Genomic DNA, 18,282 nt, shown 5'->3' with positions numbered 1-18,282 from the left:
TACCACTAGCGTAATGACTATTATGAACTAATAAAATAAGACATTTTTATTCCAATTTTTTTATTATTATATCCAGCAGATGAGTGAATATTCAGCATAACTGTTTTCCATTATTTTTTTTTCTTTTTGCATTTCATACAGTTAGCACACTGAACTTTATAGTTATTGTATTTTGTTATTTATTTCCACGCCTCGTTCAAGTTAGGGGGAAATTTTACTCATGTTGTGTGGCCTCTCACGTAAAACTATATTTTTTTGAATTTCGGAAATTGTGGCTTAAATGGTAGCATATGAAAACGTAGTGTGGTTCCTGTAATTTTCTTTCAATGTTTACTTTGGTTATTCTGTTAGAATGCTAACTAAATGAACTTCATTTCTTGCAAGCTTCAATTACAATGCTTGCAACTTTACTGTTTTTGTCCCGCATGCATTTTGAATTCAGGTGACCTAAACGGACGGCCATGAAATTAGACGGGTGGCAGAAGTTCGCGCTGTTGCCACGTCGGAGCACAATCCCGCGTGTTCGGAGGTTTAAGAGAATGGAAGATCTCATTGTAGAGTTGGTCTTTGTAATCCATGTGATACAAACTGACAGTATTTGCTCGAAAGGTTAGGGATGACACAACGTGCCCCGGAGAGAGATCGCTCTGACGATCTAACTAGGCAACACAGCCCGGTTGGCGTTGCCACACAGTGCGCGGGAACCAGCGACTTTTGTCCCGCTCTCGCTTTGCTTTTCCCATATGTGGCACCAGCGCATTTCTGCCCAGCCGCCTATTTTCATGGCCGTGCGTTTAGTTTCTGAAGCAAAAATTCAGGCAATGCCATTGTTTACTCGGTAGCTCAGTTGGTAGAGAAATGGTACGGTATGCCAGAGACTCGGTTTTGGTGTTTTTAAGTCCACGTTATGCACAGAAAGGCTAATCGGGACTGGACCTACAGTTTAAAGTGGAATCCGAACCACTACGTGCCTCCACCCGGTATCGAACCCGGGACCCCTTGATTACAAGGCAGCGACGCTACCACTGCCAGAGACTCGGGTTCGAGTCCTAGCATTTTTCTCTGAAATTATGTACTGTGTGTGCCAAATCGTAATCTAATTCCCTATCTTCTGTTTCTTTCAGAACCGTCCAGAAGCTATCGTGCGTTCCCTGTCGGCGTTTGCAAACAGTTGCTGACGAACCAAAACTAACCATACAAGACGGTGAGTTACGGTCAAATTTTCAGTGTCGGACTAATGTTACAGGTACACGGTCATATACTTCTCGAACAACTGATTGAATTATACCTCCAAAGGAAGTGACGTCAGAGTACACGTCATGTTTCTCCTCGAATCCGTGGCAACGCTTCGAAGTAAAGCCTTTCAAGACCGAACACGTGTTATTGGAATTGATTATCGAAGAAAAGCTTCGAGCCACACAGATGCTACTTACTAGAAGTGGCGCCAACTTTTGAAAAACATTGGGTGGACTGAATTGTATGCACTGTAATGCCTAAGTATTTGGAGGATTTGCTCTAAAATGCATTTGTTTGTTCTTTGTCCAGAAAATGTAGGTCTTTACGTATTAAAACCGTTTCAGTCATTTTTGAGAGGAATACATGAATTTTACGGTGGCTGTTTTCGCCTATTTTAGGCCTAAGTGCCTATTTCGAAGATAACTGCTTTTTGAGTTTCGAGAAAATGATGAAAAATCTGTACGGTGCAAAATAAAAAGGAACTTCGAATTTTGCATAATTTCCAGGGCAATTACTCCTCGAAGGTTTCGCTTGGCATTTTTGTAGAGCCCGTGACGGACCAAAATATCGGAAAAGTATCGACCGGTATCGGTAAATAAATTCGAACTGATACTTTTTACCGATACATCAACATCGGTATTGGCTCACAGCCCTAATTATTCAATTGCGGCGCAAAGCCTGAAATTATGCAATTATTTTGTATCCCCTAGTAGCAGTGTGCGAATTATCGGGGGGCGGGGGTGGGAGTGCCGAGGATTTCCCTCCACAAGACATTTTATCCCCGGCAAAAGAAAATTTTCTTTATCCCTGCAAGGGATTTTTATCCCCCTCAAAGAAAATGGAATTGAAAGAATGCACTCGGAGAACTAAATGCATCATATGGATTGATGCACCAGAATGCATCGATTGATGCACTAAAGTGTGTTTTATGGCTTCTTCAAAGAATCAGATTCACATTTGATGCATTTGGGTGCATTTTTGTATGTCGTGAAAGAAACACCAAAGTGCATCATTTGATTCAAGTGAGAATTTCTTTCAGTCGAGATGCACGTCAATGCATCAGTTGATGTTCCTTGATGCACCAGAATGCATTGTGCCATGACCAAAAAGCTACCGTGTAAAGTGAGAAATGTTATGGCATATTTCATGTCATTTCTCAAGGATAGGATCCGTCCAGTGGCGTATGCTGGTTCTAACGAGTGGGTAATCTCCGACCCTTGATCATCAAACTCCAAAAGTTTCCGGGCATTTTATATCAGGATCCATATGGGATATAGGAATATTTTGTGGGAATGTTTGTCTTGTTGTGGCGACCACAATCAATTAATTCTCATTATTGCAGTTTAATATACGTGTAGAATTTCAAATAATAAAACAAGACAGTATTATAAAGCAAAATAAAAAAAAACTGTGAAATATAAAATGAAAGACATGCACTAGTGAAATAGAAACCCTCATTATTAATTTAAGTGCAAAATTCAACTTACCCCAGGACCCGATTACTTGTAGTTGAACTCCAGTCTTCTTATTTGAGAGGTGAACTTCCCAATAACGACTTCATGAAATGGAAAGGTGGGGTTGTTCCGAAGATTACGTAGCAACTCCTTTTCAATTGATAGCAGAGCAAGTCCACTTAACCTGTCCTGTCCTTGGGTTGATCTGCAGAGTGATTTTATTCATTTGAGTGCCGAAAAAGAACGTTCAACAGAAGCTGTAGTGGATGGTATAGTGAGAATGAGTGTTGCCTACTTATATACTTCTGGCAAGGCAACAGTTAGTTTGTTCTTTACCATATTAGAAACTATCTCGTAAATTGGCTTCCCAGTAAAATTGAGATCTTGAGATGCATAGAGAACGGTGAGTTCATTTTTCAGCGTCACAGAATCAAAGTGTGCACCATATTTTTCCAATAGAGACATGAAAGCTCTTTCTGGAAAGTTACTCTTAAACGCTGGGAACTGAAATGAATCCAAGAGGGAAACAAAGTGCAATGTATGAAAATCGCCAAATCTATCATAAAGTTGACCATGTAATGTGTCGATCACTTCATTAAACAATCTTCTGTAACTAGTTTCTGGGTCTTCATTTTTTCGTTTCCTTTCCAGGTCTGTAACTTCTCTCTTAGTCGAGTACCATACCTGCGCAAAACCATCAACTCTCATTTCTTTAAGTATTTGCATCACGTCATGAATTTTTTGTGAACAATAGGCTATGTCCAAACTCTTAGTTTGCAATGTGTTGTATAACACATCAGTGTAGGAAAAAATTTTGGAAAATAGTTCGAGCAAAAAACAAGTTTGGAACTTGTTTAAGAAAGAAATGCACCCATTCGTCTGTAGCATAGTCTCGGAATCCCATTCCCCAGCACTTTCGGCAATATTCTCAAAAAACTCTATTAGTTCACTTCTGCTTTCCTTTATTGTGTTGACAAGACGCGAAGAGAAGTTCCATCTGGTAGGTGCAACTTTTGGCAACTTTTTCGCGACAAATTCTTTTAATCCTTGGGTTCTTTTCGTCGATTTAGAGAAAAAAGAACCCAATCCAGATAATGTTGTAAAAAAGATGCTACATTCTTCGATTCTGCAGACCGATTGCTGAAGCACAAGATTCAGTACTTGGCTCTGACAATGGACAAACAGCGCCTGAGGATAGACTTCCCTAACTTTCGCTTGCAGTCCACTAGTGCTTCCAGACATTACTGATGCCCCGTCATAAGTCTGACTGCAGAGTTTTTTACTTATGCGGTAGTCTCGTATCACATCTTGGACAAGCGTGAACAAACCATTGGCTGTTCGGTCAGCACTAACGTCAGCGAAAAACAAAAATCTTTCTTGTGCATGGCCATTTTCGTCAACATAACGAATGCATGCTGACATTTGCGATTTATTAGTAACGTCAGTTGTTTCATCTAATAATATAGCTACAAAATTAGCTTTGTCTACTTCGCCTTTTATAGCTTCACTGACCACGCTACAGACTGCCTTAATAAGGTCATTTTGAATTAGAGGAGACGTGCCTTTAAAGACCGTTGCAGTTTGCAAGTGATCGGCAAGTTGCGAGTCATACTCGGCTGTATACTGCAACAATTCTACAAAGTTTCCTTTGTTCAAGGAGTCACTTTCTTCACCATGGCCTCGAAAAGGAAGTTCTTGCTTTGCGAGGAAACACACTGCATTTATTAAGCGCACTAGTATATCTCTATTTCTCTTCACCATTTCATTGTGTCGTACAGGGACGGCGACAGGGGTGGGCACGGGTGGGCAATTTGCCCACCCAAAAATTGCTGTGCCCACCCGATTGTCCACCCAATCAAATTCAATAAATATATACACTTGGGAAATTGCGAATGGTTCAGTAAATAAATAATTTTATTATGGTGTTCACTCCATGTATATTTTACTTGTGAATATTATCTATATTACAGACAAGTTCACATATTATCATTCAATAAAAAGGTTTGTTGTCCTTTGCCGAAACACTGATTTAGTGAATAGGTTTACGAAAGTCAACTTCCTTAGCTTTATCATTGGAAAGCGAAAGGAATTTCCAAAGCTTTTGAAACAGAAACTGTCATCTAATGTCCACTTGTATGATTAAGCAGCCAGTAGGCTTAGGAGGCTTTATGAGAGGCGCAAAATTGTGCAGAATATGATCAAGATTAGAACAGGATTATGGGCCTGAAGGCTGCAGCTCCTGGCTTCACAGGGACAATGCATCAATTGCTTTGAAAATGTGCTACGTAATGAAAAGAAATAGATATTTGAAATGTGGCAAAAATATAGAAATATAATACATACAATGTTATTTATTTATTTATTACTTTTCGGTGATATTTTGCCAAAATGTCCTTTTTTAGCCTAGGTAAATATTATGCAGAATGAACTAAGAACTTGATTTATAACTGGGTTCGTGCTTTTTTTAAATTCTGCTAATAAGACATTATCCATACTTATGTCAAACACTGAGATGTATTGGGCGCTCGGAATGCACACGTGATGTAGTGACACCTTTATCCAAGTCGGATTGATTAGTTTTAATGTGCGAATTAATTAATGTTTAAACGATGTTTTTCATTTTATTGCAAGAGCTTTTACTATTCATTATTTTCAGCAAGGGGTTTACCCCGTATTATGTGAGGGACTCGATTAACCATTTAGAAATAAATAAATAACAGTCTGCGTGTGAAACAAGGTGGCGAACACACTATGTTTGCATTTCTCAGTTCGTCGATTTCATCAACATGTCGTACGTGAATCTCACGATTCACGATTATTGGTACTGCAAAACACGAAATACGATGGGAACATTTTAGAATGAAGAGTCTTGAATTTCAGTCCGCATTTGTTGGAAATTCTTTGTCTTGGCCAGTTTGTAAATGCTGTAAATACTTCTTACAGCCATAGGTGTGCACACAGGGTTGCCAAAGGTATCTGGCTACCCAAAATGTCTTCTCAAAAAATTTAAAAAATATGTTGAACTACCATTAAAATAATGAAAATAATATCCGTAGTAAAAAAATAAGGAATTTCGTTTCATTTGAGATGACCAGCTCTCTCTCTCTCTCTCTCTCTCTCTCTCTCTCTCTCTCTCTCTGAGTCTCTCCCTCTCCACAAAAAAAGTGATATTCGTTTATTATAGTAATCAGTAATCACGTAGTAAAGAAATTATTTTTACCTTTTTAAATCGCAGAGCCCCTTCACATATCGGACCCTACTTATTATTTTCCCGAGGACCGACTTGTTTGTTAATGCAGCCTTCCAACATTTCCAATAAGACTTTTATGTTCAAAGACTTCATGAATGCTCTCTTTCCATTCTCTTTCAATGACAAGTGTATCAATTTTCAGATTTTTGCTTGCATCTGAATTCTACGGTTTAAAATGATATATAACACATGGCATTAACTATCGAGTGACCAGGTACAGCAATATGAAGTAATCTGCATTATAAAACACGGTAGAACTGAACTTACAGATGTATTTCATGAGAGTGATTCAGCTGATAGTACCTGTAGAAATATAGCCTCGTATTTATCATTTTCAATTGTTTACTTTCATTACTTTATATATCGACACAGTGATAGTAAAACCTGTTCTAAAGTGATAACAAATGCTCATTCTATGTTAAAATTTCATGTTCATATACCTAATAGTTTCTGTGAAAAGGAACGTGAAGTTACGACAATTAGGCTCGCCTTGTCCAGATAGGTAACCGAAACTTCCAGGTAACCGAAACTTCCCTTAAGGCACCCCAAAATAAATTAGTCTGCGCACACCTATGTTTACAACATCTCAAGTTTAATTATTATTTTGTATTGTGCCAGATAAGACTCCCAAGTTGTTGTTTTCAATTCAAGTCCTTGCTACGCGTCCCTGGAAGTTTCGTCAGAGTGATCGTTTGGTGAGTTGGGTTGCATACATACAGGTTAGATTTTCAGCGCTCATAGATCGGAAACTAAGCACTTTCGAGGTTATGTGTATGAGAAAAAGTTTTATATATATATGTAACTCCTACGTCTACTTAATTTAACGTGCCTGACGTCGATCTGGTTCTACATTACAATGGTAATGTCAAACCCACAAAAACAATTAAACAAATAAACAAAAGGCAATCATTAATAACTTATTTACCTTTTGTCCCAGGGTAAGTGCCATCAGTCGGAGCCCAAGAGATTACATAGGGTAGAACAAATCACACCACAGGGTTAGTTCTATATATACTGTAATTTCTATAAAAGAGCACATGCATATACATTACATCATTGCCCCTTTCATTCTCACATTCACTCACGCATTCATATCTCGGCAATCCAATAGACATGAGTAATTAATACAATAATAGTTCGGCGGCATGTTTAAAGTTAGCTACATTGATTTAAACTGTTCTTAATTTGACATTTACTTTTGCTTTCCGGGAAAACCATGTTCCGGTAGGAGCTTAACCTGTACGACTAAACACTACTCCTTTTATGTTGTTGTAATTGAATGTTAATCTTTATATTGTTACTTTTTGCGGTTAACCAGGATCACTGTTATATAATTATATTGACAATTTATAGCGTCGTACAATCTGAATGTTAAATACTTTGGATAAATGAATAAATGAAAGCTGTACGGTTTTACATGTTAAAAATATCGTTGATACAATTTAATCACCGTAATAAGCAATGTCTTGGTAATGTTTACGTAATTAGCGAGTTCATTGGATGTCACGACGGGGCGAACGAAGCTTATCCATTTTCACGTCCATTCCGGCTTACCTTTGTCGGCTCAGGCTAAAGTCCTCGTGGTGGAGTCGTGGATGTTTGCGGCGTGGTCAATAGATGGCTTCCGGGCGATAAGATTGGATCTCCGGATCTTCAAGGATTGGCAACTAGGTCAGACGCCCCCCAGCGGGGCCTTTCTCTGTCTCTACTCCATCTTGATAGTAAACAACCACGTGCGAAATAAACACAACACGGAACGGTGCGACACACAAAGCGGATACTTTACGCGGAGAGATTGTGCACGATAACACGTCGAAGAAAATCTGAGTAAAACTGTGTCTTCCGCTTCCCTGCGCGTCTATTTATTTGCTATTCAAAAGGTTCGTTACGGTACCCTCTCTGTCCAAGCGTTGGTAAATCGTCCTCAAGTCGTAGCCTTTTTTCCTGCTATCTTCGCCCGTATATTCGGAGTTCTTTGACCCTTCTCCAAAAGCACCTCGAAGAGAGGTTACCCAAAGACCGGGCCTATTGTAACCTGCACGTTCGTTCCGAATACAGTGCCAGGGAGTCTGTAGCTATTGTTATCCAGTCTCGCTGTTTAATCTTTAATATCTGGCTTAATTCATCTCCTATCAAATTCTGCTTGGGTTATTTCGTCGATGATAATCTTCTGCTGGGCTGTCTTTAATTTCAGTTGAATCTGACCATTGGTACTAAAGTTGTATTTTTATATTTCTTTACCCGAGGCTCGGCCTCTTCTCTCGGGAAACAGGCTAGTCCTCCGCGCTCCGCCGTCCAACTCCCGGTGAACAGCCACAATCCAATGCATGTTATTGCTTATTACGGAGATTAATTGATTTACCTGATAATTAGCAAGATTTTATCGTTATATATATATCTACCAGCATCCAACCGTTGTTGAAGTTGTTTTAGGGCACCCTGTATATGTTGAAAAAGGGGGGGGGGCATAAGTCCATGTAAAACTCATATAAGATCTTACATGTCCACCCTAATTTATGAATATACAGCTTCTGCCCACCCGGTCGAAAATTTCTGGCGCCGCCCCTGGTGTCGTACCACATCCAAAGCACGCTGTTTGTCCAGTTGCACGTCAATACGTGTCTGTGCGAAAGATTGCAACTTAACAAAGGAAGTTATATGACTTTTTGATTTTTCATGTTTGGCACAAGCGTTGCAAAGATTGTTTAGATTACAGTATCCGCCACGCGTCCAAACATTCTTTTCAGCCCCGAAAAGTAAGCACGGCCAACAAAAAAGCTTATTAACACTTGTACTTCCTGTCAACCATGGTGTTTTGTCATAATTTGCTTGCGAGAAATGTCTCACATATTCCCGATTTTTGTCTTTGTATATAGAAGTAAGTTCAAGCGATGGCACTGGCCTACCTGTATTAACAATTTGCAACTTCTCCTGAAAAGATCTTGTTCCAAAAGGTTTCACCAGCAAATCTTCTATCACATCCATTATCCTTTAACACAGCACTATCACGACAAACACTAACACCTAAATAAATAATAAACACCAAGCACAGCACAAAGCCAACGACCACACGCATTCAGTTTCACGCGCCAAACTTCTGTTGTGTTCCTGGCTCAGAATGAAATTCCCTATGAATGATAAAAAAAAATTCCCTTTCCGAGCTCCAAATTCCCTGCGATGACAGGTTTTAAAAGTTCGAATCAGTGCAGGCCTGAGCCAGAAATTTATTTCGGGGTGGGGGTGGAGAGGAGGGTACTCATCCCTTATTAGCAGCCGCTACATAAAGTTGAAAAAGTGGGGGTAGAAGTTCTGAAGATAAATCTCAGATAATTACAACGTATTATGCAAGGTGTTTAATCCTGCAAATGAAGTAAAATTAATTACCACTATACACTTTTTAAATTAGATATATATAGGATTTCGGGGAGGGGATTTCAGCTCCCCGAGTCCTCCACCTGGCTACCTGCCTGATGTGTTTGTTCCTTATATGTTTTAGTCGTTCATATTCATCACTATTAATCTAAAAAAGTGGAATAGTAACTTAAATTAACTAAAATATATATAATTTATTTATATCTTTTCATTTAAAAAATATTCAGTTCCGTGAAGGAAGTACTCTCGCTGCTTTTGAAGATTAGAGAGAAGAAACAATCGCTAGTTTTGCAAATACAAGAATGGGGGGAGTCAGCTTATAGGTGCATTAATTGCTTAAGTTTTGAATTTTAATTTAGTTTGCTTCATCTTCAATATTTAAGCTTTTTCCTTTTGATAAATTTCTATGTAACAGACATCAGCAAGACAGAAGTAAATGTATAGTGAAAATTAGCGTAGAATTGGTTTGCCTATGTTATTCATATTTTCCTGTTCTTCGCACTTTACCGGGTGTTTTCCCTATTTCCCTTACAGAAGGCAATTTGTGAACCCAAAATTCCCGTTCCTGAGAAATGTCCCTGCCATAAAAAAACACAGTTTCTATGTTTAGCGACGACATAGCCTTCGGGAGAGAATTGTGGAGGAGGGTCAATGGTCGCCAGCGGAGGGAAAGGCAAACTCTAGGGGTTGAGACCGGTGGATTCTCACCAGAAGGAGCTTACCCTGGCCACGGAATCGCCGGGCCTGAGAAGCAGAGTTTCCTCCCCCTCTTTTCTTTCTCTTCCCTCCTCGCCAAGGGTTGTAAGGGAAGCGGGTGGAATGACGTCAAGGTGAGATTCCCTAACGTCATTCCACCGGCTGGAGAAAGGTTCCCGGACATTCAGCGGCAAATGGTTGGAAGCATTCGCGGCGCGCTGGAAGCGAAGAAATGTATGCATCGAAATTGGTTTGGAAGAATATTGCGAAGAAATGTATATATATTTTTTTTTTTTTAAAAAAAAAGAAAGAAATACAGCCGGGTCATCTGCGATTACCAAGATGACCCAGAGTATACGCCGCTGGATCCGTCCTATTTCCGTAGCATAACCAATCAGAAGCGACCTCTAGATCACGAGTGCAGTTGTAATGGCGGCCACGTGAGATGTAAACAACGTATCACTTCACATTTTTAAAACGCGATAATTATTCAACCAAGAGGAATTACGCTTCGGATTAAATGGTTTTGGGTAGAGAAGCATGGCACTGATTAAATATATACTTTACAACGTTTACTGTATACACGTATGGAAGAATATTTTAGTTTTGTTTTTTTCAATTGTAAACGCCGTGCACTCGCCTTATATGGTGTATCTCGATGTGCCTATCGTGCTGTATGTATCATACAATGTAATCTCAACAGCTAACCGAAATGTTCCATGAAATGCTTTCGTGTAAAGTGCTATCTGCTATAAGATTTTTGGAAGCATTTACATAGCATTTATGCTAGCAAAAATGTTAAAGGAAATGCTTTCGTCTAAAACCGGCTTTATTGTGTATACGAGTTTGGGTTTTCTTAGAATGCAAATATACTGTTTCTAAATTACGTCATAAATGTATTAAGCAAGATTTAATGACGTAGGTTATAACCAATGTTCAAGGTACTTAGAACCGCAAGGCAACAGTGTAGTTTACTGGCTGCTAACAGATTCACAACCAAAAACCTACTTCCCAAAATGAAATCACACACACGGGGTGGGGGGGGGGGTGAGCACTTGTCCCCCCTTCCACGATATATCTGGAAAAAGTTCATGTAATTCGAATGCTGAAATTGTAGCGATATTTTTTTTGCCAAGAATATTGTTTTCTGCCGTTTACATGCTGTCGGTTACCGCAGTTAACTGCCAAGTCCAAGAAAATAATAAGAGAACGTTTTCACAAGAGCCATTAGAATAATTTTGACTGCCGTAACTATAGGACGGAAAAATTTGGTCGGGACGAAATTTCCCGATGCGGTTTAAATCTCTAATTGTAAACACTATTTCCTCTTTAAGTCATTGTTTTTGCACTTCTGGAATAAAAACTGTCAATTTCAAGAAATTTCAAACGCTTATAGCGCAGAAAATATCAAGAATTAGCCTATTTTAAATCAGATCCTTTGAAATTTCGCGGCTGTTCGGGATTTAGAAAAGTCGGAAAATCATTTCCGGAAGTCGGGATCTGACTTTGATCATTTACACCACACCATTTTGAATTATTACTTATTTTACAGTACACTTCATCTCGTAAAGACGCGAAGGGCACTATATTAAGTGACATCTATTTGATATCTGTGCATTGTGAAAAAGTACAAGAAGATAAAGAACTGTTCATCAACAAAGTGATAGATGTTTATAGAAAGGAAGTAACGCAAATCAAGTTTCTATCTAGATAGAAGACTGGAGTCGGTGCCAAAGTATTTTAAATTCAATTTGAATTCTATGATTTGTAAAGTAGTAGTAGTTAATAATAATAATAATATAGCAATAATAATAACAAAAACAACAACAATACAAGTTTCTATGACTGAAGGGCAAGATGTGAAATCTTGCTATGAAAAAATCCTGCGGGCGACCTTGGAGTGGACATCCCCCCAAAGCAAAAAGTTTAATTTGCGCAGTGCTTAGTAGTGAAGTTATTTTCTGTATATTTCTTGCAGTGATGACGAAATTCGTGGAGAATATAGGTTTGAACGCTGGCTACTCTCCCCTGCAGCACCAGAGAGGCCATCTCCTCAAATTTCTACCAAAAGACCAGAGTGAACTCCCAACTCGGACGATGAAGGTAAGTAGTCTGTGCGTCTCTTGCTTTTTTCGAGTCAATTTTATTCTTCTGCAAACAACACAATCTTATAATTAACCCTGTAGTTTACCCGTGCCGAACAGAACACTTCTTACCTGACGCGGGGGGAGGAAGGGGGAGGGGTTTATATTTCAGGAACCCATTTCGTTATTGAATCACTGTTTCCTTTGTTATTTATTGTGTATATGTGCAGTGGTGGTCTAGTCTCAGGGGTCCCTGATTGGAATCCTGGTTCAGACATGGATGTTTGTGTTCGTCTGTCCTGAATGAAAAAAAAATCGAGAATAATTTATATCAGTTTGATGTGTGGGGAAGTCTGCCGATTAGGGGTCTTCCTTAGAAAAGAAAATTTAAAAAATTGAAAAGTCGGTGGTGTCTTACTACCACACGGGAGACCCGAGTTCGATTCTCGGCTTGGGTTATGTAAAGTTGCCTTGTCCCCGTATAAAGCGGCGCTGGGGCTAACCCAACCTAAAATCAATGAGTGTCTGGGCGAAATCCTGGGGTGTAAAGGCGGCCGAAGCGTGGTGCTGATCACATCACCTCCGAAATGGTCGCGACCGAGAATGTATGGGGCCTAGTGACGGCGCCAGGGAAAAGTGGCTGGGGGGGTGGAAGGGGGCAAGAAAATATTGTAGGGGGCAGTCAGAAAACACTACATATATATACTCGTCAGTGGCGTATGCTGAGACCAAGATCAGGGCTATCTCCAAATATAGTAGTGTTTCAATTTTAAATGAAAATGTATCCGGCAAAAAAGAGGGGGGGGGCTCTTCCTCATTCATTTTGGATTTTTTTTGTTTACATCGATATCTTGCCATTAAAAACAACAATAGTAGGCAATGGACATAAACTATTTCATGCTTATTTATAAAGAGGAGCGGTCTATAACATGCAATATGTAGGACCTACATGAGAGTATGAAATAATAATTAACTTCTTACCTTACTTGAAGATAAACTCCATTCTTTTCTCCTTTTCCGTGAATTTTTTTGTCACTTTATCGAAGAATGTGTCCTCACATGAATTTCTGATGTTGATTAGAACCCCTATCTCAATAGACATTATAGCTAAATTGCTAAGCCGCGCTTGTCCCTGTGTTGCTCATTGTGGCCCCTAAATGCACATTCTTGCTTCCCCAGAAATGCTATTGCATCAATTAATCTTCTTATAATAATTCTGTTTTCCTTCACTTTTTCATTATGCAAACTGTCAGCAATCTTCTTTTGCAAATTCAAGGAATGATCAATTCTTTGAGAACCGAATGTCTGTAAGTTACTGAACGCATGTATATGACTAAGTGATTTTTGGTGTTTATCGCAAGCAGTTACAAAATAGTTTAAATTACTAAATCCTGTTGTATTCTAAGGACTTTTGTCGGTAGAAAAAGCAAACCAAAGATATTTTTGGCAGCTGGTCTCGTGAAAACGCCTAATATATACCTTATTTTTGTCTTTCTGCACGACTGTAAGGTCCGGAAGAGGTGGAAGAGGCCTACCTGTCTATTATTTGCATCCTATCCTCGTAAGGAAGCCGTGAGAATGGCGTCTTTGAGACAAGTTCGGTGATTAAATCCATTTTCACACGCCCACGGAACAAAAACACAGAACAACACAACACATGTCAAAAACACAGCATAACAAAAGGGCCTCGATCACTGATTTTTTTTTTTAAAAAAAAGGATTCCCATCCATGAACACGATCGCGGGCGACACAAAGAACTCGGATCTCGGACACAACAAGTTTGACCATATATCCCTTCCTTTAGCGGAAACTACCACCGACCCGCGTGGTTGAAAACACGTGCGTGAATGGTTGCTATGACAACATGGATTGTTTATGTTGCCAAACGTATTTCATTGGGATGACTCGGGCCGAAACCCCCACCGCCGCGAGGGCGAAGGTTTTGACATTTTGACAGCGGGGGGAGGTGGGAGGTGGGAGGGGGTTGCTTGAAACAGAAGTAAACAGGATGGCAACATGGCTGACGTCATCAGAATGTCCCATATAGCTGCGACCGGTTGCGACCACAGTCGAATTTCATGGAGAAGCAGAGTGCCACCTTCAGGGGAAAATCACTAAATTTGGCGGATTTATAATGCTTGTATGTGACGAAATTCATGGAACTGGAAGAGAGACGGGCAATGCTCGAAGGGATGGAGGGGGGGGAGGTGATGTAATTTTCATGAGGCATCCCCTAGCTTGAATAATTTGCATTGACACCCCCGCCTATAATTTCTTTTCCAGCGATCTAGCGAATTTCGTATTTCCATTGTTGGCAACACTACAATATCGCCAGGATGCAGCGAAGTCTTCACTCTCCAGCGCTTGGGGTTGGAAGCCAGCACCAGGGACCACCAAGGTCGTCCCTGCCAGCACAAATACGTCATAGGTTGAAAGGACCGCCTGCTGGTTCAAAGACTTTATCCTCAGACGAAGAAGCCTGGCGATAAATAAAGACGACCTTACACTAGCGCTTTCCCCCTTAGTCGTAACTTGAGAGTGAAGCATCGGTTAAATTTGCTACTCGATTATTTCCTGTATTTTAATATGGGCTTCGGCGATAGCCTAGGTAGCCTAGAATATACGCGCCTGATACTCGTATAATACACATAAATATATAATAATAATAGTAATACTTGTAGTATTATTATTATATTCATATATGGTATTTTGAGTTTGTCCTTTATTCAGAGTGGACGTTTACTGCATAAATTTAGTTCTTGATTAAGAGTTTATCTCTATACGATTCGTTTTTTGTGTGTGTGTTTGTTCTTGAGAAGAAATGTCAAGTAAGTCCTGGACGTACCGAAGTTGGGCGATGTGTTCTCCAAAGCACATACAGCACAATTCTCCTACAGGAGAATTGTACTTCACTAAATGACTTTCGTTGTTTCTAATGCTTAAAAAAATTAATATCGTCCAACGTCATGCTTATTTTGCGTGAAAATTTAACCCTTCGAAACATTATTTTTCGTCATTTATCTTATTATCTTTACTTGAATATTTATATCAGTAGTTTCATCTCAAGAAAGACGATGAATTATAAAAATATAAATGACTATTTTAGACCATTTTCTACCTCTCTTCCAATACTCAAATATGCCACTAGAAACAACGCAACTTACATCAGTTCCCACGAATAAAAAAAGAATTAATGCCTTTATTAAAACGAATCGTATAGAGATAAACTCTTAATCAAGAATTAAATTTATGCAGTAAACGTCCACTCTGAATAAAGGACAAAAACCAAAACACCATACATTAATATAATAATACTACTGTATTATTATTATTTATTTATGTGTATTATACGAGTATATATAAGTTTATACGTTTTATTGTGACTGTCCCCTACATTATATTCTCACCCCCCCTTCCACCCCCTCCAGCCACTTTTCCCTGGTGCCGTCACTGGGCCCCACACATTCTCGATCTCGACTATTTCGGAGGTGATGTGATCAGCACCACACTTCGGCCGCCTTTACTCCCCAGGATTTCGCCCAGGTACTCAGTGATTATAGGCTGGGTTAGCCCCAGAGCCGCTTTATACGGGGACAAGGCAACAGAGGTTCCCGCCTCCCCTGCTTCCTTCTGGCGTCGTCACTGGTGGGGCCCTACCTCCCACAGTCCCTAAATGTGCCTTCATGGTACGGTGCTATATGCACGGGGAACTTTACCTTTTAACCTTATATGTAAAAATAATAATAATAATTACAAAAATTGCCATCATGATTAAAAAGTAGGAACCAGTATCATTCACTAAACCTTAAAAAAAACTTATTAATGTTGCATCAATGCTTTCTTTTATATGCGTGCAGTTATATAGCAATTATAATAATTACAAAAATTATACCAAGCATGAGTGTTAAGCCAGAATACACATGAAAAGCGTGGGGCTTAATAGGGCCACCACGTATTTATGATTTTATGAACAAGAGTAATACAGAAACATTTGGGACACCCTAGGGTACAGTGTAATTCATTTTCATTTTTTAAAAAATATATTCAGTTGAAATATCGAAAAACAAGATGATGGCCGCCATTGAGGGAAAATTGCCCACATATTCTTCCTTTTATTTCTAACTCTTTTATATTTTTCTTTTCTTGTATCTTGTTTCCACTTTTCCGTCTTCTTCTTATTCGCGTTTCTTACTTCCTCTGTCAGTGATATTTTCTTTTTCGTGTTTCTCCTTTGTATTTTATGCTTTATTCCCTCTGCGTCTCTTTTCTTTCTTCTTCTTCTCTCTTTCATGTTCATTTCTTTCTTTCCTTGCTATTTCTTCTTATGATCCTTTCCCCCTTTTCTCTCCCTCTCTCTTTCATGTTCCTTTATTTCTTTTCCTTGTTATTTATTTTTATTTCTTTTCCTCCCCCTCTCTCTCTCTTTCTCTTTCTCGTTTTTGTATTTTTTCCCATTCTATTTTTTATTTCTCTTCCCCCCTCTCTCTCTTTCTTATTTTTTTTCTTCCTATTGGTACAAACGTGCATTAATGTATTTTGCCGACGACGTTACTATGGGCCAGTGTTGCCACAATATGAGGGCACAATTTCCCTTTCCAAGGTGTAAAATTTCCCTTTTTGCACCAATTTTGCCCTTCACCTAAGAAAATTATATAATAATAATTAGTAGTAGTAGTATGTAGTAGCAGCATTATTAGTGGTGGTGGTGGAAGCAGTAGTAATACGTAGTTAAGTATTCCTTTGAATAAAAAAATATTTTAAAAATTGTTCACATTTCAGTTTCATCACTTCCTGACCAGATGTCCCAGGTTTGAATCCTGGTCAGGAATCCATTTAATGGTTAATCCTCATGACTTCCTCGTTACTATTTATCCAATCATGCATAAAAGCAACGCACAATAAACTTAAAGGAGCAGTAACAAGTAGGAATAGTAAAATAAATAAATAACATAAAAATGTGGATATGAAATCCGAAATTAACATAAACTGTAATAACTGTAAAAATTTCCCTGCAATTGTGGTATTTTTCATCGAAATTCCCTTTTCCCGGCTGGCTAAAATTTCGGTCCGAATTTCCCTGCATGTGGCAACACTGCTATGGGCGCTTTGCTTACCAGATTCCATCAGTGCACGGGCTGGTGCATACTTCGGCGTTCCGTATTTCACCGATGTCCACCACAGCTTTCACCGGATTAAGCCATGACGTCATTTTAAACCAGCCTCTAGAGTTGGTACTGCTGGTGAATTAAAATGCTTTGCAACTTCTTCCGATTCGTGATATCTGTTCTGTATGCAATAGTACGGAATGTCACGCCGATTTTGTCGTGTCTTGATGTTTCGCCCAGTACCGAGAGAACTTGTTTTATTGACCCAAGTGATAACACGCCCCAGAACGGAAGTACCGTTTCGCCCAGAGGGAATTTTTAAAAGATGGATTGAATGTGAAAGTAAAAAGCCAAATAATCAGGTGTGGCTTCGAAAGGGGAGCCTTGTCCATGGCCGTAGGCAGGAAAAATTTTCGGGGGGGGGGTTCATTCATAATTGTTCCTATGGGCGTCGCCAGAAATTTGAATAATATAAATAATAACAATAATTATACAATAATAATTAAAATTTCATAATAATAAAACAATTTTATTCCAAAATAATAATAATAATAATTATTATTATTATTATGAGTGAATATTCAGCATAAAGGTTTTTTTTTACGTTTCATACAGTGTGTACTGAAATCCCCAATTATTATACTTTGTTATTAAATTTTAAGATACCTTCAAGAAAAAGCTCTAAAATTTAAATGGAAATTTTAGTCATAAAGTTTTTGTTGTTTGACCTTAAAACTTCATTTTTGGAATTTTGAAAAGTGTGGAACCATTTATTCTCTTTGAAAACTTAGCCTGGTGCATGGATTGTAACCTCAATCGTGAACGTAATGTGCTACGAAACTGAAGATCGTAGGTTTGAACTCCTATGAAGGGGGATTTTTGACTTTATCGGACAGAGAATTTAAAAGTTGGAAATGGAATATTGGGACAATCATAAGGGAATTTTTAGTCTATATTCCTTATGTCGCAGGAACAACACTGGAAAGAGGACAGCAGAAGTGAAAATGGAGGGGTCGCGGGTGGACTACGATTCCGAGAATAAATCCTGTTTCACTCAACTTTCAGAATTCCAAATGTATGAAAA

The 18,282-nt window shown here is 38.9% G+C and overlaps 1 protein-coding gene across 1 annotated transcript in view; it reads left to right on the top strand.

The window, feature by feature from the left end:
* Positions 1-18,282, top strand: part of LOC145994396 (acyl-coenzyme A thioesterase 9, mitochondrial-like) — a 73,025-nt gene that overhangs the window by 35,228 nt on the left and 19,515 nt on the right. Inside the window, exons 3-4 of the mRNA XM_083130518.1 lie at positions 1,125-1,204; positions 11,987-12,111. Coding sequence (XP_082986644.1) covers positions 1,125-1,204; positions 11,987-12,111 — 205 coding nt within the window. The remainder of the gene's footprint in view (positions 1-1,124; positions 1,205-11,986; positions 12,112-18,282) is intronic.

The sequence above is a fragment of the Lepisma saccharinum genome, chromosome 10, assembly GCF_977018435.1.
Source record: "Lepisma saccharinum chromosome 10, izLepSacc3.1, whole genome shotgun sequence".
NCBI classification, from domain to species: domain Eukaryota; kingdom Metazoa; phylum Arthropoda; class Insecta; order Zygentoma; family Lepismatidae; genus Lepisma; species Lepisma saccharinum.
The sequence above is the reverse complement of the archived record's forward strand: the minus strand, read 5'-3'. Positions and strand labels throughout refer to the sequence as shown.